This window comes from Pleuronectes platessa, chromosome 1, assembly GCF_947347685.1.
Source record: "Pleuronectes platessa chromosome 1, fPlePla1.1, whole genome shotgun sequence".
NCBI classification, from domain to species: Eukaryota; Metazoa; Chordata; class Actinopteri; order Pleuronectiformes; family Pleuronectidae; genus Pleuronectes; species Pleuronectes platessa.
The window spans coordinates 5582074-5608543 of NC_070626.1; the positions used below are offsets into that span (position 1 = coordinate 5582074).

Genomic DNA, 26470 nt, shown 5'->3' on the forward strand with positions numbered 1-26470 from the left:
TCTGCAGACTCGAAAACAGAGAAAAAATGCAAATGGAAAAACACACATATATGGAAAGAACATATAGACAAGGTCAGGGTGAACAGACAGTACAAAGCCCGGGGACAGGAAAATGGCATACAGTATAATAATATATAAAGGTTGCCTGAAATAAAGTCATAGACGAACATAGAGACATATGAAGAAAAGCAAGCAAACAGGGGAACAGACAGAGAGGTCAGTCACAGTGAGAGCAGATTTCAGTGTCAGCCATCCTTTCCACAACATAGCCCCTAATACCTCCAATGAAACAGATGATGTTACTATAGCAACAAATGTCTCACAATAGAACATTATGTGATAATTAAAACGGCAACACCACAGGAAAAAAATTGAGAAAAACACAAAAACCTTATAATGTCCATCACCATTATTAATCATTAGTATTCCTACTGATGCTTGCTCTTTGGAGATTTATTATCCTCATGTCCGCCCACACGCACCACGCAGATTTTTCTCATTAGAACACAACATTTGTGCAGCCTCCCGCTACGTCTCCAGTGAAGGTGCAGCGCATCAACTACGAGCCTTTAGCGCTGGAGCAGACGGTGCTCGCATCATTTTTTATCCCAACTCTTGAGATCTTAATTTAAAGGTCTGGATAAAGATAAATTGTGTTTATAGAGGTAAGAAGATTACAGTTTCCACCGAGCACAGAGGCACCGTGGCTCCAACACACAACTAGACAAGTAGACACAAGTAGTCTGCGTAAGCGACCAAGTGACTTCCAATGTTTTTCATTTGAGGATAACTGTCAGAACAAAACCCTTTCCCACAAACCTTTGGGTTTGTATAATCGACAAAACACGTGCAAGCAAAACGTGTCTCACTGATGCATTAAAGATGGGCCCCAGCAGCTAAACATGAGTGGGCCACTAGAGAAGTGCTAGAGAACAGGGAAACACACACAGGTTTGCGCAGCTATCCTTAACAGGACGTTAACGTAACGTAATGATCAATTCATTCCAAACCCTAACCTGACTAGAATTCACATGTCACCCCTCATTCTAACCCTAATCCTGACCTAAACTAAAAGAAAAAAATGTCAAGTCATTGAAAAAAGGATGGACCAGCCAAAATGTCCCCACTCTGTTCCACACTGTCCACACACATTTATTTGCACAATTATGTATGATACAGATTTTCCCTCTTGCTGCTAGTTTAGATGTCTTAACTGTAGTTTATTTGTGTCTTCAGCAACAGGTTACAAAAGTAAGTGGCCACCAAATAATGGTGACATTATGCTCACACTGCAATCAGACCAGTGCGTTGTGCAGAGTAGGTAATTCCAATGATGCAAAGAGCTGAAACTGACCTCATTAAAAGGAATAAGTATTGGCCATTAGTTTGTCTAAGAGCTGAAGACTCCATTGACTTTCTTCTCTCCTTCTCTTCTCTTTTCTCTCCTGGCGACTCTGATCAGGTCACTTAAGAGGATCACATGTAGTAAATGCTCATGTGTCACACAGCTGTATTTTTTCCATGTGAGTGACCCTGTAGTCTTCTTCTGAGGTCTGTTGAGGTGACTATCTTTCAGATTTGTTCCCTTCCTGGGCTGCTCACTGTTGACTGAGCTACATCGCTGATGCCGCCTCAAGGTGAGCACCCAAATAGCCCAATGCCAGCCTATGGTAGTGGTCCTGTAATATCATAACATAACATACTGTTCCTTAGTTGCTATTGTTATTCTTGATATACAGCCTCATACATTTGTGGTGCACAAGATCATTTCAAAAAGCAGAAACCAATACAAAGGTTAACGTATAAACATCTCCATTGGATAGTTAAAACCTCATGTTACAGTCCATATACATGAATGATCCCAATGATATTACCCTTTGAGGATTGCAGGGTTTGGGCAAATACCCAGAGTAAAGAGGGAGGATGATCAGGAAGATTTGTCATTGTATATGTCTATATGCATTTTATCTTTCATTTAGGGGATGTTGTTGTATATAAATCATCCTTTTAACAAGACAATGCTAATACATAAGTGACTCAGCTTTAATTAAAGTCCTGCTCACATGCCATATAATGTGATTTTCAGAGGATGTATTTATCCAAAACCCTTCACTTCAACAATTCGAGAGGTAGCTTAATTTAAAATAAAATATATATATACATATAGCAAGTTCTGTTCGTACAGTACTAGTAGAGCTCAGCTCTCACAGCCCAACTGGAAGAAGTCACTGGTGCCAAGTTGAATGCAGCTGCAAGCCGACTGTGGAAAAAACAACCTGTCAAAGTTTCCAGCGCCTCCTATGTAAGATGAGATTCCCTGTTCCCCTCTAAAAATATCCTGATCAGATTCAACGTACACCTGAATGTGGAGCACACTTCATAACTGCTGCAAGCAACATGGCACTGGCAACATATTACTATTCCTCAGTGAGCTAAACACATTGTGTATTTAAGCAATAAGCCCAAAACAATTCTTATCATCAGAGAACTCCACATCTTAACCATTCTACATCAATGGAAATTCAGTCTGACATTTAGGTCTAAATACCAGATATCTCAGGCTAAAGAGTTCAAGAAACGCAAAGGCAGAATTTCTCCCTTTGTGCGTTTGATGCCGAACTTAAAATTGCTGCAGAAATACAAAGTTTCTGACTGTAGAGGGAAGGAGGTTTAGATAAGGTTATCATACCTGAGGCCAGTGTTCATACTGAAAAGATATGGGTTTTCTTGGGGTTGGGCTCAGATCGCCATTGCTGAGCATGAACCCCTGAATTTTTTGCCTCCTGCCGAGCAGTCGAGAGCTGCTTGAAACTCTTGACTTGAAGTCAGAATGGTCAATGGAAAAGTTCATATGAAAGGTTCACATTCCATTTCAACCTGGGAGTGCACGTACTCTCTGTACTATTTGAAAGTGCTTTGAGGTTACAGTTAAAAGCATAAAAAAACACTCTTACATGGCACAAGGGTACTGTGAATGCTGAAAACTGTTATTAAGCCATTTATCAGCTGGAGTGCAGGTGTGAGTTTGGCTTGCATCTGGCTATGCCAATGGTTGTGTGGGTACGCGTGTGTGTCACTGTTGCGTGTACAAGTGTATCACCTTGCTGTCCACGATGAAGTTGCGGATGCAGCCGGTGAAGTGTTTGTGCTGAAGCTGAGGGTAGATGTAGGGGATGTCCTCGTTCACACCACCGAGCTGCAGTACCTGGCTCATGTTCAGGTGTCTAAACAAACAGAGAGGCGCCGGCAAACACACACAGAGACGTAAACATCCCCTACTGTCAATCACAGCTCACATTTATAGTACATTTAATACATGCAATGTCAGATCCCTGTCGTTGGGATAAAAGTGTGAGAATTACTTGATGAAAGAGGGACAATGTCGACACTTTGACAACAACTGAATACAGTTTCAACTTATCATTAGTGATATTTTTGTAGCCACTGCTGAACCTATGAACTAGCCCAATTTCATCAGCCTTTTGGCATTCAACACAGAATATCAAACATGACAAGCAAAGCACAATGTGCTAGCCTGGATGCCAGACGAACTTAGCCCCGCCCACAACATTTTGGTCGGGCAGTTCGGTCTGGAGTCGCTCCATTGGGAAAAAATTATGGGGCGTGTTTCAACTGACCAGGAAGTAAAATTCCTCTTCGCTCAATTGGATAGACCTACAACCAATCAGAGCAACGTAGTATGTGACGTATGCTAAGCAACGCATTGTGAGTTATTTACTGGGTTCACACCGGACACTTCAGCGCAGCGCCAAGCCTTAAATAACAGCTGGCTCCCATCCACTCCCATGTTAAAACTTTGTGCCGGTCACACTGGAGGCTGAAGCACCGCGAGGCAGCCTTGGCGCAGCGCGGTGCTTCAGCCTCCGGTGTGACCAGCACAAAGCCGTGCAGCGATCTACTGGATCAACGGGTGATATTATTAGCGCTGCCCGGCGGTTCAGCGTCGCTTCAGTGTCCGTTGTGAACAGCCAAGCGCCGGGGTGATAGGGATTAGCGCGGTGCTCTGGCGTAGCCTCCACGTTCTGTGTTCCTCTTTCAAAATGAATGCGCTGTCGATGTCTTCTAAAGCACACTCAATGGCAGCATCTACACATCTCAGCTCGCCAGCGGCAGGCATGTTTGTTGAAAACGAATTCAACCCGAGGGCACTGTGATGACGTGGTTGATTACGTTACCGTTGATCATCTGTCAATCATCGTATAAAGCCCGCCCTGACAATCTGATTGGCCCGGTCGGGCCATAATTTTTTCCCAATGGAGCGACTCCAGACCGAACTGCCCGACCAAATTGTTGTGGGCGGGGCTAAGTTCGTCTGGCATCCAGGCTAACAATGTGCTGAAAGACCATCAGATAGAGATGACAGGATAGCAGAGATGGTGATGGCAGTTTGTCACCGTTAGTAACCCTTAACATGTTACTCTTAATAATTGAGCCTCATATCATGATTATTTGGGTCTGTAACTAAATCAAATCCCTTAGGCTATTCACTTTTTATGTCCTTTGTTTGCTGGAAAATTGGAAATCGTTCATGTGGCAACATGTAAAAGAAGTGTGTGTTTGTGCGTTCAGGGAATTGCGTGTACCTGTCAGTGTTGGGTGTGACGCCTGTCACCTCACAGGAGGAGTGGTCCTCTGTGGTCAGCCAGCTGCCCAGACCTTCCATCTCCATCACTGCTGCTCCCGAGCAGCGATCCAGGGTGAAACGCACTTCCTGTATAGAACACACAGATCAGGCCCTGCTACTGTATACAAAACAAATGTTATCAGAGAAGGCAAAAAGCAACAACAAATTACACAAAGTTTGTTCATGACAATGAATATACTTAATTTCGCTCTTTTACCATAGTTACTATAACATCCTCTGCTATATGCCTTTGTGACTCTGACATTTCTTTAATCAGTGCATATTGCTTTGCTGCTGCCTGCTATGTGGCCTGTTAAGGTACACAAAAAAGGAGACAAAAGAGTAGACTTCACATCTTTAACCAGCATGATGCAGTAAATGTTTATATACGTATAAAGAAGCTCAGCTGAAGCCATGTCGACCTTTATCTAATAATCTTTATTTGTTTCTTTCTTGTTGTGCACAATGAATAACTGTGAAAAACGGGATGCAACAAAAGGCAGGTAGCATCAAAGTTAAAGAATGTTAATTCGTACGCAAAAAGTACATCACATCCCTGACCCCCCGGAGGGGTTTGTGATTGAGTCCATTGGCAGCAGACTCACAGTGTCTTATTTGAGTAGTTTGTTAACAACTCAGTGTGTGTGTGTGTGTGTGTGTGTGTGTGTGTGTGTTTGCTTTGGCATACAGTCCTGGCCATTAGTCCTTTATTGAGAGAATACACAGTAATGTAAAGTAGTAGTAAAGTAATGAACAGACTTGTTTCACATCTAAGATAAAAGCTTTCATATGTGGTCTGAATACGAGCCAGAAAAACTTTTTTCCACTGTTTGTCCAAAGAGCAGATGTTTTAGTTCTTAGTATCTTAGACAATCAGACATTTAAAAGTTAGATAGAAGGATGAGTTAAGAGCCCTGAACAGTCAATCTTAATCGCTTAACTAACACTCATCGACCAGAAAATCAAAGACACTCAACACCAGCATAGACACCCTACCGCCACAAGTATTTTGGCCGTGTAATCGCAGCAAGGCTCACACACACACTGACGCACGACTATGAAAGATCGACCCTGTGCATAGGCTAAGTGCTTGTCTAAGGCGTAGCTTTGACGCAGACGCGATCATAAGCATAATCAACACCTCCAAATAGCTAAATCGGACAACCTTTAAAACCTTAACAGTAAACGATCTGCCACAAAGTTTCTGTTGACAGGAGACAACAGTGACAGGAGATGGGAGAGACAATATTATATAGTTGGCAATTTTAAACTGACATGATTATGATATGGTAGACTCATGGATGGAACCTCTCTGAAACAGAGGTTGGAGTGAGGATACTGAACAATCTTATCTGTGGCTGAAAGCATATTCTTTTAATCTATATAAAATTACATATGTATGTCACTCCAAAGTTATAATTTCACTTGAACAAAGCCACCAATGAGATCAGTGGAGCAGTGGTTGGCTCTGCCACCGCACAGCAACAAGGTTTTAGCTCAGAATCTGATGGCCTGCTGGAGTTTTCAGGTTTTCTTTGGGTTTTCTTCACAGTCAAAAGAAATCCACTATCTGTTAACTGGAGACCTAATTAGAGGTGTGGATGTGAGTGAGCCTGGTCATTTGTCTGTATAAGCCCTGTGTCCCTCTGGCAACCTGTCCAGGGTGTAGCCTGCCGCTCACACAATGTCAGCTGGCTCCAGCCCCCCCTGTGACCCTCAAAGGACAAGCTGTATCATGAGTGGTTGTATATGTATCAACAGGAGGTACACTACATGTGTCATGACACAAAGGCTAATAGTAAGAGGCTTTTAGACATGCACTGAACTCAGGATGATCTCCTGGCATTATCCAGGCTAAATGTGAGAACTCAAATATCTGAGGAATAGCTGCGAAGATTCCCCGCAGGTCGATGTCCGAGCGAGCCCATGTGAGAACACAGCAGACCATAAGAGAGCCTTCACCGCAAGCAAGATAGCATGTTGATGACGTTTCTATACATGACGGACGCAAAAATAAAACAAAAAACAATACAAGTATCTGCAAAAAAAGGTGGAGTGACTCATTTTCTCTAGAGTTCATGTCTTGAAATTGCTTATTTTAAAGCATGTGTGCCAGCTGATAGCTCTGTGACTGTTTCATTACCATGATTTCAGACGCCTAGAGATTTACATGAAAAAACATGTTTTGCTCGGGCAATATCTGATTAATTGCTCAACTTTGTTGTATGATGTGTGTGGTGCGGCTCCTGGCTGCTGAATTGCACAGTACATCTCCAGACAGCAGCTCCGTCCTCTGTCCGTGTTTGATCTCAGGCCCGTCACGCAGCCACGTTAGATAAGCTGCTGCTGATCATTCAGAACAAATGAACAGATTCACATGTGATTGAGAATAATGCCTTTGTGATGCAGAATAATCTCCGGTTGTAATAACAACATTCCCAATGCCTTCATGTATTCAAGCGATGCTGAATAATGTCTCTGTATCGCTCAAAGTGCATCTGTGTTTTCATCTGACCGCTCTCATTCTCAACACTGAGGAAAAAGGTTCCCTGCATGGTGCTGCTGCTTTCTTTCTCTGTGAAGACATCTAACAAATGAATGTAATGAGCAAAGCTAATAAGACAACTTTTGAGGCAATAACTGTGTGGTACATAATAGTTTGGTAAAGGACAACCATCACACACACAAACAAACATTTCAGTGGCAGTCTAGTGGAAAGCCAAGGTTCCTGATGACAGGTCCTCTATTAAAATTGTTAGCCTATGTAATGTGGGGCGTGTGTTTTTAAAAGGGTGTTTGACGTTAGGGGTCATTCAGTAAGCAGCTATATGAAGCCAATTTATTTGTGACATCGATGTGATGATTACATTTTATGTTTATAAGAGGCTTTTGATGGTGTTGACTATGAATATAAAAAAAAGTGCTGACAAAAATGTGAGTCAGACATGTTCTTTTGACTGAAGTGGTCCTCAGCTGCTGTACGTTGGGCTGATTTTCCCACAACAAGGTTAAGATGCAGCCATTCCAGCTCCTTTAGTGTCTTAACATATTTGAAGTGAAGCTGCAAGGCTCTTTAGCCTGCCTCATATCAAAAAACTAAAAATAGGACCATTGGCTGTGGTCTGGATATTTAAGAGGAACAAGCGTAAGGCACTGGTAACGTGTGTGTCCTTAGAGGTGAAGAGCTCTGGGCGTCTCTCAGTCAAATGAAGATGAGCTTAATTCCACTATAATTTAATTCACCAGGAATGATCCTGGGTGGAGACTGCCAAAGGAGGTCCACTGCAATCATTTGTCTCACTTTCACCACTACTGTCTCCCTTTGTACGGCACAGACCAGACAGATCTGCAAGGCTTAATTAGAAAATAACCTCTTACCCATTTGGAACCCTGGGAAATCAGTGTGTCAAGTGGGCTTGCATGGGGCCAAATAGGTGATATTTGGATTTCAAGGATTGGAATAATGGTGAAAATCCAGCTGTTACGTTTCAGTGGACAAAAGTGTGATCACATTGTTTGCATTTGAAAGGTTCAGTTAACAAATGGGACGTGTAGTTTATGGCATGATTCTGTCGTTTTGACAAACTGTTTGGATCTTTTGTTGTTTGTTGTTTTCCTGTTTTTTTTATTTTATTTATTTCTTTGTAGAAGTTGGGATGTGGACAAACCTTGTTTACATTCTTAGGATCCTATGAAACAAGTCCTTCAAAAGTTAACACAGGACAGAATCATGACAGTAAATATCTGGAACAATAAATTAATTACTACTCCAATGTTGTTGTTATTATTTAACTTGCGCCCTGATCGAGCATGTCCCTCTTGCAACTGGTCTCCAGAACATATTTAACAGGCAGCCTTTATATTTGCTCTAACTGTGCTAATATCAGGCAGATCTAGATCAGGGGCCATCGAGGGGCGGCAATTTACACAGAGGGGTCAATTATATTTCCTATATCCATGAACAATTCCAAAATGACTAAGGCACCCATTTAAGTCATCCCTTGTTTACTGTTAGCGCTAAAGCTTTGGGTAAGCCAAAATTGTTCCTTGGTCAAGATAGTGCTATTGTTAGTAGGTGACATATTCTTGAAAAAACAGCGACAGGGGGCAAATCAGATTTCCGCCTGGGCCAGTGCCCCCTGGCCCCACCCATGGATCCACCCCTGGCCCATGTCAACCTACGGTTCAGACTGGTGCTTTGTTCACAAAATATCCCCAAAAGTAGGATTTCAGGCTCCTGTAACAAGCTACTTCAGTCTTGCCTGTGTTTCCCGGTGCCAAATGTTCATACAGTGCACTTCACCTCACCCACGTTGTGTTAGTGGTGTATTGGTTTTGTTTACCTCATCCACAAACATGTAGCAACATTATGGTAGAAGTTTCAAAATGCTGACAGTATCTCAAAAGAACAACCGGTAACAGAGGCTGCATTGTACCTGTTCTCTGCTCAATGGCAGCTCATTGATGATCAAAAAGCACTTACACACCTTCATTGCTTTTCTTAAAGCAGTGAGCAATTTAGCTGTTTATATCAATAACATGCTTCACTGCTCACCATCTCACATCTATTTAAAAGTCAGCTGGAGTAAAAAAACAAATTGAAAGGATTTTTCATCTTACTGTAAAGCTCAGTGTGAATATACTTGAAGCGTATTGGATGGTGGTTGGTGTTAAATGGCTGAAGTGACCCACCTTGCTGTTGCTGCGGACATCCAGCCGATGCCAGCGTCTGTCTGCCACGTTCACGTTGCCTGGCAACTGTAGCACCACTGTGCCAGAGCCGTGGTTGATTTTCAAGGTGGGGGTCCCATCTATTAGCTCTGAGAGAGAGAGAGAGAAAGAGAGAGAGAGAAAGGCAAGGACAGGGAGGATTGGGGGTGAGATTAGTTTCTTTGAAATCATTGAGTTTTAGGAAATTCTGAGTTTTGCGAGCAGCTATCAAAGAGGCTGGTTGTAACACTTGTTGGTTTGTTGACAACGGGTGTTTGGTGCATGGTATTCAGGTTTCTAAAGCAGTACTGACACCAACTTAACCGATACGTGCCATGTAATTAAATGATGTGTAAAGCTTGTACGATAAAGAGCACAAACGGACAATGTCTGTAGATCACAGCTATCGCACAGCGCCTGTCACGACTTAGCTTTTGTCTTCACATCTCATGGCAGTCAACAGACGTCGGACCAAATGTATTACACTCTATTTTCTGACTTACTCAAATGGGAAATTAAAAGTTAATGAAGTGGTTAAGACTGCTTGTGTGCTCGGCACCATATGTAAGGAATTATGGGAGCGCATGCCTACCAGCCGGCAGTGGCAATCCATCATCAAACGTGCAGAATTAAAAAAGTTCATGCAGACACGTACTGTAACACTCAACGCTAAATGTCATATTGTCCCTGATTACGTGTAGTGTGGTGCTGGTGACGTCAAACTTCACACATCAGTGGTTTCGGTTAAGAGACTGCATCAGAACTGACACAACAATTTCAATACCTGGACCTTTTAGTCCTCTGGGTTCCACAGCGGTCATACATTCTCCTGGGTCATTTATGAGAGGTTTGAACAATTATTAGAAGTTTTTCCTTTATTTTTCTTCCTGTAGCCATGACATGTCTGACACCATCAGACCAACAGAGGATGTCTCGACCAATACCGTCCCCCATGGCAGTGGCTTGAAGTCTTCCCTGTATTGTTCATCAACTGTTTCAATTTTCCATCAGTCCACAGTCTGTGGCACCGAGGACAAAAAGTAAACTCACGGAAAAGTCTGAGCCAAAGAGAGTGATGTATTTGAATTCAAGTCAAGAAATATGAGAACGACTGCATTGAATTCAGAAATAAAAATGTTGTAATTATGTTGTTTTGAAATTATGGCTTCTGTCAAGCCTAGTAGTATGTCTCTGTTGGCTGTATTCAATTAAAAATAATAATAGGCCGTCACAGCTCATGTCCAATAGCTCATTGTTCCCAATTTTCCCCAGTGACACCCTGAAGCTATACCCCCACACTCCTACTGCCAGAATTAAGTATTCATTCTCCACTAAAGCATTTGTTCTCCTGTTTCATTCTGAGTGCTCCCTAACTCCTGATCTGGCCAAATGAGTTTGGAACACTGTGTGTATGAGAATTCCTTTAATTTAACAGTTATACAGGAGACAAAACGCTCCACTGTGACATTTGTTTTCATTTATAAAACAGATAGCTCTGTTCCTTGATTGTTATTTGGTTGAGCTGCTTCCAAAGCGGTGGTTAAGATGCTCCATATACACACACCTGTGACAGCATAACAACAGTATTACTGCAGCATTATCCTGCCTTCTGTTTCCCACCTGTTCCCACCTTTTTAGCACAATCCCAGTCACTATGGGAAAAAACCCTCTGCTGCAACCTACACCTTGTAATTAAAAGAAGATTTGCATCAGTGCATCACACAGATGCCATCGCTAACAGTTTTGTATTTTCAGGGAACACCCACTTTTAGAATGACTGCTGATTTGAAAGTAAATATCCTATTCATTTCTACCAATGGCTACGAGCTGTATCAAGTTCATTAACACAAAAATATTGTAGGACTGAAGAAAGCCAAAGGTACAAGACTGTGTACTTAATAATTTTAGGGTTCAAAGAGAAACTATGCATCCCAAAATCCATTGTGAATGATAACTTTCCAATGACTTTCAGCAAATTTATCTTGAATTTACCAGTATATAATTTCTGGACTTGAGGCTTCTCTTTCACAATCTGGAAACATGTGGTCAGTTTGCCTTGGATGGTTACAATATTATAGCTGATCATAAAAAACATCTATTCAGAAAATGAATTGGATTTTTACTTGGGGTACCACACTGTTGAGCTGTATTATCCCTGACAGTAATTATAGTGATCACCTCCAGACGTACAAATGATGCAGTTTGTTGGGACACTGTGGCTGCATCTTTAGATTGACTGATTGTGACTGATTACAGAAATATAAACAAGCCTACGCATTTTAACTGAAGAGGAAAATGATGATGGACCATGGTGATCTCTCCAGATACTACAGATCTGGTTGTAAAAGACTGAATGGTCCATGCAATCATACTGAAATACTTGAACTTCTGGCAGTGCACATTTGAAATATACCAGAATAAAACATCCCTGTACCAGCAAAGAGAAGTGCTAAAGTAATCGAACATTACTTCAACAGTTGCACAATACATTTAAGATATCCAGGTAAATGTTCATAATCCACTCTACATTGTGCCAAACAACGCTCCTTAGCTATTCTAAAGTCACTGTAAACCAAGGCCTCTGGGGGCTTGGTGCTTTAGGTTGAGTGGAAGTGGGAAGTCGAAAGAGGCAGAAAGAAATTCTTACTGCTCTTCAATCTACGTGTGTATGTGTGTGTGTGTGTGTCTGTGCGCGTGTGTGCGTGGCTCCATCTGAGCTTTCGTCATCCCTCTCGCTGCAACTCCTTGCAGCGTCAGTCTGCCTCCTGGTGCTCTTTCATCTCCTGTCTCTCTCCTACCTCCTGCCTTGCTTCACTCTTTCATGAACTTTTTCACAGTAACTGACATTTTTACATTGTGCTGCTTTCAAATAATTCCCAAACGCGTTCTACTGACATTCTGCTTTTTAAGTGTGCCTTTATGGAACCACTGTTTTCTGTCAAGCGTTCCTGTGACATGTACCAAGCAGTGCTGTTTGTCTGCAGTAACACCTTCACCACCTCGTCAAAAGGTTTCATATGATGGATCTAACTACGTCTTCACGTTGAGCTGCAGGAAATTAGGTGCTGTTGACTACATGAGATGCTGCTCCGCTCTAATTGCCTTGTCAAAGCTGAGATGTGTCTTTGAGACGAGTGCCCCCACACTTCATTATTCTGCCGCTCATACAGGTAAAATGCCCCGGCAGAGTCGGCTTTTAAGCCACAGCAAGCGCAAGTTTGTTGTTAGCCTCTCTTTGCCTCTCGGCTTTTCCTCAATTACCTCGGAGTTGATTCAGCCTATTCCAGCTGCAAGATGAGCTGCTGCCGCACTTCAGGAATGATCCAATTAGTTTTAATATATTGGCAGGAGCTAGATAATTGACCCAAAAGAACAGAGAAAATTCAATATATCAGTTCAATCCGAAACCTCCCTCCTTTGTTTAACTGATCCGTTGTCATCTTTAGACTCTACCTCACTCTCTCTCAAAATCTTGGTTACCTCATTAATTCCCGTCTCCCATTTACTGTCCCTCATGGAGCCCTTTAGCTTTTCTTTCTTCTCTATGTCACTCATCTCACTCTTTCAATTTCCATTCCTCCGGCTGCCTCCCCTCCGTCCTCAGGGGGATTTCTTTCTCTTCTTGAACCCCAGTATGTATGCTAACAGTATCGCCCCAAGCCCTCCCTCTCCACCTGCACTGGGGCAGCCAGATATGTCGAAGCTGGCAGGTCTATCACAACCATGGAGGACACCTGCATAAGCCTGACAAAAAATATGTATTTTCACACATGTGCTTACTCATACACATGCATGATAAATGGAGGCATGTTCAGAAAACGTGCCCAAAGCTACGCTCGTACACAGACAAAGTTAAAAGGAAGAATAACCAGCTGATCATCTGGTAGACTTTAGGAGCGTTCTTGTCAAGATTGACGTGACATTATCCTGGGACATGAAGATAGACTTCAGTGGTCTCAAAGGAGGAGCACAGGGAGAAGTGAAGCAGCAAAATGAGAAAGTATTTAAAAAAGGAGCTCTAAGAGTCAAAAGTGACACAGGAAGGAAAGAGGGAGATGTGGAGGAGAGACGGAGGAAAAGTAGGAACACAGGAACGAACAGTGACTTTCAGAGGGAAAACAAGGAGAAAGTATGATTTACAACAAAGCTAAGAGGAAGGCCAAGTTTGGAGGTGACAGGGGGCATGATGGACAGCAGGGGAAACAAATGAGAAACAAGCAATGCAGGCACATCAGAAATAGAGAACATAAGGACAGGGTGAGTCAGAGAGGACAAACTGAAAGCAAATGAAAGAGGCAAAGAAAGAGAGAATCTGAGTTGAGGATATGCTCTGGGGCTCTAATTTCATCAAACGAGTGTGAATCAGTCCTTGATTCATGTGAGTCATTCATTTTCATATTATTTTCAGTTAATGAGCTAAACAGGCTTGCAGCAATTAAAACTGTGTAAGTTCAAATGTTTCTATGCTTCAAACAAAGGATGTGACGAGCCTGAATTATTCTTCAAGGCTGATTCTGCAATAAAGGCCGGAAAACAGAGATGCAGATTTCTACTAGGAGCTGTCTTTGTTTTACCCAGGAAGGAACATGAAGAGATGTGTGACTGGAAACCACTCAGATTATGTTAGGCAGCTATATCACATAGATTCAAATGGTACTACTTTGAACCCCTTCAGCCAGGCTAAGACATTTTGAGACATGTCCTGTGGAGGGACTCCGGAGAATTGGTTCTGGACTATCTCTGCAGTTGAGCTTTCACACATTCACAACGCAGGGAATGTGTTGAGGGGAAAGTACAGCAGACAGAGGCAGAATCTAACGGAACAATTCTGCCACGGAGATCACGTATTTTAGTCTACAGCACAAAGACAATGCCATCTGCTCTTTCCTCTTCTGTTCTTAAACAAAAGTCCCCAGGACTTTCTGATGACTTAATACTAAAGGGGCCAGGCAGAGAAAACCTGCAGGAACTCAGGAGGCTCACTTGGACATTTGCATTCAAACATACACTCTTCCAGAGAAAACTGCAGAGGATCTCCAAGTTTAGTGCATATCTGAAAACAGCTCTATTCGTACATTTCAACCCTCTAAGATAGAGAAAACCTAGACGAGACTATAACCAACACAATGTTACCGAAAATGTTTTGTCATCAATCTGATCTGTAAGTGCAGCACATTTCTCATTTAATTTGTGTCAGTCCCTGACACACAATGTATATGATCAGCGGAAAGCTGCTTCCTGCTGATACATTTAGAAATAAAATAAACATGCCCTTGGATTATTATGCTATGATTAGGCAATATGAATGGTAAGTATGTAACTTCCGTTTTATAAAACAACATTTGTGAGGAAAGCTGAGCATATACTTGTAGTAAATAGGGAACTAACAAATGAGAAGCACCATTCATGAGTCACCAAGTAAGCCCCTTTCCCACTGGTCAAACAACCTTTTGTCTGCAATGCAAGGCTCTGGCTTCAATCGGCAGTGACACTCAGGGGAATAAAACTAAAAGTCAAGCTCTTTTGGTTTCAGCGTTTTAGGGTTGACTTTATCCACATTTAAAAAAGTCTTCATTGTGAAAGACCTTCTGCTTCAGGATTTGTCCCTCTGAAGTTTGTTCCTCTTAGCCAACGCATGTAGAAAAGACACCAAAGCAGGACAAAGAGTGAAAAGGATGGATGGATAGATTTCTAGATTACTTTCATATCATTAGCAGAGTTACATTAAACTGTAAAGTAGAAATAATTATAATGTGAGGTGAGCTAGAAAAGTCTTGCTGGGAATGAAACAGGCTGATGGGCTGAAGGGATGCTTCTTCATAGGGGCCAGTATTTATTTTAAATGCTCTGGATTTACAAAGGGTAGGACAAGACTTTGCTCTTAAAGAGCGTATCCAGATGACCAGGCTTCTTTTCTGCTCCTCATACGTAATTTATTACCTCCTACTCTGAGACACACAAGAGAGAAGGAGAGGGGGAGATGGAGAGAGACGAGTAAATGTGTATGCTTTGTGTGCATGCGGCAGCCTGAACTCCCACAGAGTTGGGGGCTCTTAAACATAAAAAATATCCTCCTCCTCCTGACGGCGTGGGGATGCACAGGAGTCAAACCGCGAGCATGCCGACCGCATAAGCAGCACTGCAAATCATACTGCTACACACACACACACACACACGCACCCGCCCGTCTCCCACACAGCCGGAGAGCCAGCCCCATACACGCTAATGCCCGGAGAAGTCAGCCTGTGTACAAATCAGCAGGTGATGCAGCGAGTGCCGAGCAGAGAGCCTCTTGTATAAACGATCTGTCAACTCACTATAGCCAGCCCCGCAGCCAACGCATATTGGATCCCTGCATCCAGCAGCACTTCCTATTTGAAAGCCATCGCAGAGCAAAGCTGGGGGGTAGGAGCGAGAGCGGGGTGGGGGGCTCTGCCAAGAAACAGCTCAGTGGAAAATGTGTACGATGCCAAAGTGAATCTGTTCATGTGTGCTGTTGCTCGCTAGATACATTTTTCCTCAACTCGTGCTCTGTATTCATCGCTCAGTCCTCCTTCCTGATATGGAGAAATGTCCTGCTGTTCAAAATGATGAGAACATGTTCCTCTTGGTTCAAGGGAAGTGTTAAAAGTAAACGCACACTGCTGCCAGTCCTTGTCTGACCCCCTGCTGGCAAACGTTTTTCCATTCTGCAAGGGTCTTGTAATTACACAATTTAATTTGTCTTGTTAATATCTCTATTGATTGGACAAGCACTGGCCTGTGGCTGGTGGTCTTTGCATGCAGGAGTGTGTGTGTGTGTGTGTGCGTGTTCGAGAGAGAGAGCGTGTGGGTGTTTGCTGAAGCACCTCTGAGCAGGTTTAAAGCTTCCAGCCATGTTTGTCATTCATTGTTGATCTCCCTGGACACAAGTCATTACCGTGCCAATCAATCTCACTAATACGACTGAGGTCAAAGGTCGGCATCGCTGATCAGGCCAGGCAGCTGTGATGCCAGGTGAGGCTGGTGCATGTACTACCAGGAGTTTTGATGGAGCTGTCAAAGTGCACAGCAACATTACACTCTCTTTTACAACTCAGACATATTATTTTCTTAACTTACATAGCAACGAGTAAATATGCAGCAATGCAGGTCATTGACTAATGGTAAACATGCTAATTCATTACATGTGACATAAGCAAGTTGAAACGTCTATTATAATATAAGCTAAATATGAAGCTGCTGCCTGCACCCGGTTAGCTTAGCTTAGCATCAAGAAAGGAAGCATGGCCTCTCAACTCAACATTTATCACATTAGATAAAGCAAGACTTTATTTAATCTGCACAACTTGACAATTTGTAGTTTTAAAAAAGGTTATGTGCTTGACAATTTCTTGGCTGGTAATACCCAAGGTCCCCCGGTTGCCTGGCAACCCAACAGAAAGTCATCGCAACTGCCAAGAAATTGTCCGGCAAACAAGTGTATTTCTCAAAATGTCACAATATTCTTTTAAGGAAGCCTAATATGCTGCCAAAGCAAGTAAGAGAGGTGTCTATTTGAAATTTGGGACATACTGTATAATAAATGTTACACTTGAGCCTCCTTTTAGGAATTTACTGAGATTATTTAGTCTGCGTAATTATTATTTAGTCAGCCATATTTAAACAGACCTATATTTTGTACATGCTGTGAATTCTTTATTTTATTATTCCATACTCTGCACATGTAGTTTCATTGACAGGTGACAGAGTACGTACCATAGGAAAACGTTCAAAAAGTAAAATAATACGGATACAAACTTTTGACTGCACATATGACTACATGGTGACATGATCTATCTTCCACAGAATTATTTGAACTGAGCGTAGTGGAGGTATAAATACCCACTGTATGTATATTACATATCAGATCACTGGCCAACGCCCCCAGAGGCCATGGCAGGTGGTCGTGACAGCGTCAAACTCAATGCCATTCAGAGAAGTTGTGGGACAGTCAGGACAGTGCCTTGTCAAAAATATAATGTCAAAATGGGAGCAAGACACGTTCATTGCAAACTGTCATGGCCACAAATTTACCTAGAGAAAGTGATGCATGTTAAGTTTTCAACTAAATCTGATCTTGACACAAACTGTACTCAAGCTACACGTTAACAACATTAGTTTGAATCCTCCCAGCTCTGCAATCAGACTTTTAGGGACACATTAAGAGGAAATAAATCCCCTCCTCTGGTGACAGAGCGACAATCCTTCATGCATTTGACATCACTGGTGTGAGCCTTGTGCTGGAGCAGCAGCTTTATACAAACATCAGAATATTCATTAGAAACTTTAAGCACATCCCTGACTTGTTATTGGTTGTAAATGCCTATTAGCTTTTCTTAAGCGCTAGTAGTTGAAATTGGAAATTAGTATGCAAATACAGTGTGCTGGAAGGCTTGACTGCATATTTGCATTATTTTGTGCTGTTTAGACAGCAGACTCACTATACAGCAAAATAACTGATTTACTGACAGTTAACACAGCTCCTGACCATTATCGGCCGGTAAAACTGCTGCTGTGGCCTAAGCTGCACACCAGGACCGCACAGTTAGAAAGGTGACTTGACACTCGTGAATGAGATTTATGTATGGTAATATATGTGCTGTGTTGTTCAGTGAAACTAAACAAAGTTCTTCTTTTGGGTTCTGGGAATGTGGATGGACTCCGTGCATTGGGAATGTACCTCCTAACAGGAGGTTGGCTTGGAACAAACTGACAATGGACTAACAAAGATGCTGCTCTAAGCTCAAAATGTCTTTATGGAAATTTAAGCCCTCACAAATTGATAAACAATACTGACATGCCGGTGAAAATAAATGGATTTAGGACAACATCCAATGTTCTGGTCTTACCTAAACACGAGGTTAGCTTAGGTATGGGTATTATTAGGCCTTATATACACACTTACACACTGACACACACACACACACATACACACACCGCAAGCTTTGCGTTATAACCATGTAATCTTCTCCCCCCAAGTGGCTGCAGATTGGATAAAGTGCACTGCTACATTGGCAGTAAGTGTGTGTGTGTGTGTGTGTGTGTGTGTGTGTGTGTGTGTGTGTGTGTGTGTGTCTGTGCATGTGTCTTACACATTCTCTGCCCTACAAAGTAGGGCTGGCTTGGTACAGCTGCCCTGCGGCAGGATAAAGGGCGGATGAGTGGGCGGCTTTGGAACAGCAAACCAGCATCTCAATAAGAAGCTGAAGGTATGTGTGTCTGTGAATGTGTGTGTGTGTGTTTAAAAGAATATGATCTCAGGCTCAATGGGCAGCATCTCTTAACAAGGTTTAATAACAAGGTGAAGACTGTCTCACGCACACACAAAGTCACACACATGTCCACATGTCGGAAATTAAAATCATGGAGTTATATCACTGGTGTCACTTGACATCAGCCCAGCTTTATAAAACAGTCTCTTTCGCAGCCACCTTCTATTTCTTTGTGCTCTTCTCCTGCTTCTGTTCCTTCAGATCCATTTCCCACCTCTCTGTCTTGCAAACACCCGTGTGCAGTGTGTTGTAGCAGCCTTTTAACCTACACTTTACACTTGAAGCCTGACAACAGGTACACCGCTGTGCCACTTACTCAATCATATCTTGTGCAGCTCTCATGCTCAATTCATTGGGTGGGACCTTCTGGTTCTACTCTCTCTTTGATTTGGTTGCTGTCCTGCTTTGGCGGACTCTTCATGCAATGAAGCACCAGTCCAACACACAGAGGATGCTTGAAACTGTGTTTTTAAGTTGAGGTAACACAATGTTTTCCTGTTCCCTGGTGCCGCACTCATCCCATTTAATCTAAAAGTTATTGTTTTTGTCGATTTTGAGGAGATAAGTTAGGATTCTGGTCAGGAAAACAAACTCAGTGTGAGCTTACCATCATCAATATCTATGACTTTGTTCTTTGGATTAGTGGTTCGCTGTTACTGTGGCTCACTGTTTTATACAATCTAACACTCATGCAAGTGCTTGTTAACTTTTTCCCCTTTTATGTTCTGCTACTGGACGCGATTGTATCAGCTCCATAGTGCAAAACTACTGTGAGGCTGACTGAGAGACTGATTTCATTCTTATTTTTCACAGCAAATTTTTATTTGTATGTGTCTCAGTCAAAATACATCGTACAGTACGGTCAATACTATCCTGTCCTTGGTCCTTATCTGCTATATCCAATGTTTGTCTTATTTGCTGCCTGCACCTTCCTTTTTATTAAAAAACTGTGTTTGAGGCTTTATTCCTGACTATGGCTGGCTCATATGTTTTTTTTAATAATATTTGTATATTGAATGGATTTGTGGATTAGGTGTTCAAGCAAACAAATCATGGTTGTGTGTGTGTGTGTGTTTGTGTGTTTGTCTGTGTGTTTGTTTGTGCCACATGCCTACATACCTTTACTTGCTTAAATAAATCGTTTAACATGGAACAAAACTGATCATTCATTGTTCAGGAAGTGGTTGTTGTTCTGAAAACGTTTCATGATAGTTCTGAAGGATAATTAGTTTTTAATCAATGATATACCCAAATATCAGTATCTAAAAACATCTAAATGTATATTTAAGACAAAATCAAGTTGATTGGCAAAATTATTGCTATAACCGTTTAAAGACAAACAATCAGATTGAGCTTTAACCTACACTGCCAACATTTCAGGTGTATTCAATTCAGGTTGTAGTTAGGTAATAAATCTGTTGCCCAATCTGGAAACTGGCCAGAGTCTGAAATCATCAGGCCTCCAGAAATAACAGCTTTAGTGCACACTTGGTTTTGGTATTTTAATAAATTGCAAATTCAGGAAATGTGCATATTTAAAGTACAATACGAAAGAAGGTGGTCCTGTATTATTAACTAATCTTTACAACTAGTCTTACAGAGAGGTCTCCAATCTTCAAATCTGGTTTTAAAGTCTTTTATTCTTATACTTCAAATTAAGATTGTGCTTTCATGGTCCATATTCTGATTCCCACCGAACTATCACAAAATATTTTACTCACAGGAAAACCTGGGACCAGCTTGTGCTGGTCCAGCATAACGGATTCTCAGACTCATGAAGGCAGTATATCTATAGAAGCTGCAGTGAAGCTGAGAATAAAACAATTTAAGATAGGGGCTGTTAAAAATAAATAAAATAATTTCCACAGAACCCACCCAACATCCAAAGATGCAGGTACTCCACTCTGCAAGAACATGTGCCCTCCTAGCTTTCCCACCCATTTAAACTTGTTTGTTAGAGATAATTAATTTGACTTTGATTGTAATTTATAGTCCACCGTTTATAAGAACATGAAAGTGTTCATATGTTTGGCCAACTCATGACTATTAAACATTTTACAGAAAAATAAATAAGTAAATATTACTTCTCACGGTAATACATTTAAGACACTCAATATGATATGATCAATACCTTTCAGCGTTAGCTCAGGCTATAGCCACTGTTTAATGCAAAGTGAAATTATCACTTGATGTATAGCCCTATTACTATGTCCAGTTAGCATTCGTTGTGCAATAAATGTGAGAACAAGTCCTACAGTGCACACTCAAACATTCAACTCAGCACACGCACACAAACTCATGCAAAAACACAGAGACATACACATACAAAAAACATATTACAATCCACCTCCCTCAAAGAATAAGCAGGATACATAATTAATGGATGAAATAGTAAAGGAGGTGAACACAAATTAAAACTCAGTTTTGACCAAATATGTTGTACCTGGATTTTCTCTAATGCACAGGTAGTTCAGTATGGTGATGGCAATAAAGCAGCTGTTGTACTGAACCATTGTGTTGGTGAAGGAGCTGATTAACCGATGGAGCTATGTTCGGACCCTCCCCCACGGTCACAAGCTCTGAGTAGTGACTGAAAGAACTAGGTTGTGAATGGAAGCTGTCAAAATGAGTATTCTCTATCAGGTGGCTGGGCTCAGACTCAGTGATAGGGTGAGGAGTTCAGACCTGTGGGAGAGAGCTCAGAGTAGAACCGCTTTGCCTTCATGTCAAAAGTGGATAGTGGAAGTAGTTCTGCCATCAAGTCAGGATGCCTCCTGGACAGCTTATGTTGTAGGTTTACTGGCCACGACTAACATGGAGGAGATCCCGGAGTCGAGTTAGAACTTGATGAAAGGATTACATATCCAAGCTGGACTGGGATATCTTCAGGATCAAGAGGACCAGCTGGAAAGGGCCGTCTGGAATTCCCTATTCCAATGGCTGGATGGACAGATTTGTGGTTGTAATCCCTGATCTCTGGGCAAACACTGACGCTGCTATAGTTTGCTCGACTTCACTGGAACATGGAGGTGACAGGTTATGTGCTTCATAAACAATGCACAGAGAGCGGTGCACAGGGGGCAGTAGCGGAGCAGCAGAGCTTTGCCTTTGGGCCTTACAGCAGGTCAACAGTAGCCTGACGTTGTCAGACTCACAATTCTAGTCAGAATTGTGAGTCTGACACCGCTCCATTGGGCTGTGATTATGGGGCGTGTTTCAACTGACCAGGAAGTAAAATTCCTCTTTGCTCAATTGGATAGACCTACAACCAATCAGAGCAACGTAGTATGTGACGTATGCTAAGCAACGCATTGTGAGTTATTTACTAACGCCGGGTTCACACCGGACGCTTCAGCGCAGCGCCAAGCCTTAAATAACAGCTGGCTCCCATCCACTCCCATGTTAAAACTTTGTGCCGGTCACACCGGAGGCTGAAGCACCGCGAGGCAGCCTTGGCGCAGCGCGGTGCTTCAGCCTCCGGTGTGACTGGCACAAAGCCGTGCAGCGATCTACTGGATCAATGGGTGATATTATTAGCGCTGCCCGGCGGTTCAGCGTCGCTTCAGTGTCCGTTGTGAACAGCCAAGCGCCGGGGCGATAGGGATTAGCGTGGTGCTTTGGCGTCGCCTCCACGTTCTGTGTTCCTCTTTCAAAATGAATGCGCTGTCGATGTTTTCTAAAACAGACTCAATGGCAGCATCTACACATCTCAGCTCGCCAGCGGCAGGCATGTTTGTTGAAAACAAATTCAACCCAAGGGCACTTTGATGACGTGGTTGATTACGTTACCGTTGATCATCTGTCAATCATCGTATAAAGCCCGCCCTGACAATCTGATTGGCCCGGTCGGGCATAATTTTTTCCCAACGGAGCGACTCCAGACCGAACTGCCCGAACAAAAATGTTGTGAGCGGGGCTAAGTTCGTCTGGCATCCAGGCTAGGTCAACAGTGCCTTTCCTACTTGACCTTGCTTTAGTTGTCTTTCTGCGTTTTCAGATCTAAGCAATTACAGCTATTTCCATCTTCAAACACTGGGAAACACACTCAGCATATCATTATAACACGGTTATGTTCACTGATTGTAGGGCTGCAAAAATTCAAGTTCCAATTTTTCCTGTTAACAAAAGGACAGGGAAAGTAGCAGCAATAAAAAACATCAACAGACTAAACTACAGTCTTCTTCGGACTGCATAATTGTAATTAAAAAAGACGTTTGTCAGGCAATAGGATAACATTACGCTTTTAAACTCGTTATTGGTCCATGTTGTGTCCCTTTTGCATATGCGCAACTTTCAGAGATGGGAAGGAAGCGAGATGGCTCACTACTCAGCTACTTCAATCAGCACCTCCGGTAAATCTACTTTTTAGTTCAGCTGCACGGCACTAAAAAAACACGCGCTATGACGTAACCAACGAATCGTCGATGAGTAAAATCGTCGGCCACTACTTTTATCATCGTTGCACCCCTAACTGATTGCATTGCATTGCATTCAAACACAAACACGGTTTAATGCAGTTATATGAGGCTCAGTCGAGGCTTGGATCGTGGTTTCCCTACATGCAGTAGCTGAACCTTGAAACAAGTTAATTAGAGCTCTAAATATGTACAGCCTGACTCTAATTACAATCTGAGCAGTGGCAAATTAGCCTTTGCTCCACCAACAAACGTGTTAACTCTTTACGATCCAACAACACATGTTGGCTGGTTTTCAGATGCACCCAGATCCTCTGACACTGACCAAAGCCAAAGAAATAAATCAGGACTTACACACACGCACGCACGCCCGCGCACAAACACACACACACACACACACACACACACACACACACACACACACACACACACACACACACACACACACACACACACACACACACACACACACACACACACACACACACACACACACACACACACACACACACACACACGGTCCAGCTCTCCAGGCAGACCTCACCTCCCACACATATTACTTTGGCAGTGATGGAACAACAGCATCTCCCCCAAGAGAGAGGCCCAATACAAGGGAAGAAGAAGCTAGAGAGACAAGGAGGCGTGAGACTCTCAGATTAAAACACTAAATATACCGGAGATGTACAAGACATTTTGTTCTGTGTTGCGGTCTGTCTATTACGCCTGCCCGCCACCCTCATTTCAACGAGCTTTATTGTCTCCAAACTTCAACAGCATAGCCACGGACACAAAAGACAAGCATTCTCCCTGAAGAGCAGAAGACGTAAACCTGCCAACGCTCAGTCTACAAATATTTTTAGATTTTTCTAGCACTCAAATATACACAGTATCGTGGGGATTGGCTGCCCGAAGGACGAGTGTGTGTGTGACTGACCGGCCATGTCACAGTTATCTTCTGTAAATAAGCATTTGTGTAATACAAATGTTTGAATAAAACACATTAAAATGCATAGTGATGTCAGCTTTAATAAGATCAATAGGAGCAATTGTGTAAGAGAGACTGTCACTGTTTAATCCCCAGGCCATGGCAAGTTAATACACACAGGGAATTAAACCTGAGATGGATCCTGTTCCTGTCTTGTAACATTTCAGAGTCTTCAGTGACAGAGGGGCTTTAAGAGTTACAGTGGATCTGCTGTTTTTCTTTTCAACCTCCCTCATTGAAGATGCCAGTCATATGAGAGAGTAGCACAGCGATTTACATTTGTACATGCCAACTTAATTCAAGTTGAGTTCCAGTCTCCTCCAAGACTAAATTATTCTGCTCCAAAATTCCACCATTTTTTAAAGTCGTCTGACTCTGTAGTCCACGATAATTATTATTTTCAATAAATCCATATTTCCCATGTATACAAGCATTCCTGGTTGGGGTTCACTGCTGCCGTTTATGTATATTCTGCCTTGTCAGATACAAGCTGTCCTCCCACACAAAGCCGCCACTCTTTATCTCCCCTACTGTAAGACTGACCAGAAAAAACACTTCTTGGGTCAGTATCCCGCTTTGGAAAACCGTTTACCACACTGTGTGAAAACACATCATTCTGTCAAGTAGTGTTGAAACTGAAACCAGTGAAGTTTAAGATAATGCTCAAATGCTTTACACACCAGATAAGGCAGAGAAGCCAGGTGTGAAATGTATGCACTGCTGCTGTGGCAGTTCCCCAAGTCTGAGAAGATACAGTTGAGCTAAACATCTTCTCCCTCCTTCTTCTGCCTCTTCCATGTTGCACAGCCTTACTTGGTAGCCCAGAACAGAGAAACCAAACAGTAGGCCCAGAAAGGGTCATTTTATTAACGAAGCCTGTAGGTCCTCCAACATGCTTGGAAAAGAAGGGTAAGGGGAGGGGCTTAATTTATATTGCAACATGCAACATCATCACTACAAGCCACTAAATCCTACACACTGAAACTTTATGGTAATTAATCATTTTCTTTATCGTATCTTAGTGACACCTGTCCTCATATAGTGAGGAATTTTGAATCAGAGTCGGGTGTGACGTGTCATCGATTTCTTACCTATAGCCATGAAGTCCTCGTGGTCCCAGGCCTGCAGCTGGGCTAAGGGACCGCTATACAGCAGCAGGCCATCAGCCACATCTGTGATGAACTCCATCGACACGTGACTCTCGAAACAAGGCATCATGGGAGGGAACCAGGCATAGCCGTTACCGTGGAAGCCGTGTCTGTTCTGCTGGCACTCAGGCCCTTCAAACTGAGCTGGGCATTGGCACCTTGAGGAGAGGAGCAAAAAAATACATGAATAAGTATACGCAATAAATAAAAGACAGAGTTGTTTTTTTGTTTTTGACAATTTTATTTTCTCAACCAGTTTGTTTTTTAAAAGACTGAGAGAACCCTCTGTGAGTGGCAGGGGCGTTGTTAGGATCATGAGACATCGGGGGCTTAGCCCAGGGGCGAACATTGACTAAGGGGGGTCCGGGGGGAAAAATTTTCTGCCCCCCCGGAGAAAATTTTGCACGTCAGTTAGTTAAATCCATCAATCTGGTGCAGTAGAATAGTTAAAATAAAAATGTCAGTCCTCAAATGCCTGCTGATTGGATGCAGACCATTGGGTGTGGGTGTGTACATATACAGGGTACAGGCTGTGCCAACTATTCTCCCCTTATTGTGATAAACCGTGTTTAAAAAAAAATATATATTGGCAGCTTTATCGAACAGTTTGTCTTTAATAAACATCCAAGAGACAAAAGGTACATTGGAATAGAAAATTAAATGCAGTCTACATATTTGTGTTATCTCGTATATGCCTATGAAAAACAATGAATCAATTAACTGATTGGCTCTCAAAGTCCTGCCTGACACTCAACATCAGTAAAACAGCATGCATGTACTTTTAAAATAGAACAAATGGAAATCAGCCTGATATTATTGTTAATGGAGAAAAGATCCAGCCTGCTTCACATTTTAAATATTTAGGAATAACTGTGGACTCACAGCTCTCCTTCAAGAAACATGTGAAGCAGGTGAGTAATACAGTCAAATTCAATTTAAGGAATTATAGGTACATTAGGAACCAGCTCCCTCTAGATGCAGCACAACTTTACATGCAATCAATCTTTTTATACATCTCATACTGCTGATCACAAACCGGAAAAACAACAGTTGCTCCACTGTGAACACTTAACTAACAAACACTCATGGTACTGGACAAAAAGCCATTAAGATATCACCTGACCACTGTACAATCATTTTAAAGTAACAACCTCATGACCTTTGACAGTTTTGTGTTTCTTGCTGTTTTAGCAAATATGAAACCTACTTGTTTGCTAAGGCTTTGGAAAAGCAACAGTACAATATGTTCTATTTTCTCTGGTGAGGAAGCAGCA

At 42.3% G+C, this 26470-nt stretch overlaps 1 protein-coding gene across 1 annotated transcript in view; it reads right to left on the reverse strand.

Annotated features, from left to right (window-relative positions):
* si:ch211-186j3.6 (neural-cadherin) overlaps positions 1-26470 on the reverse strand; it is a 283762-nt gene that overhangs the window by 56845 nt on the left and 200447 nt on the right. Inside the window, exons 27-30 of the mRNA XM_053428876.1 lie at positions 25140-25354; positions 9338-9465; positions 4605-4732; positions 3101-3224 (exon numbers count right to left, since the gene is read on the reverse strand). Of these exons, the coding sequence (XP_053284851.1) occupies positions 3101-3224; positions 4605-4732; positions 9338-9465; positions 25140-25354 (595 nt within the window). The remainder of the gene's footprint in view (positions 1-3100; positions 3225-4604; positions 4733-9337; positions 9466-25139; positions 25355-26470) is intronic.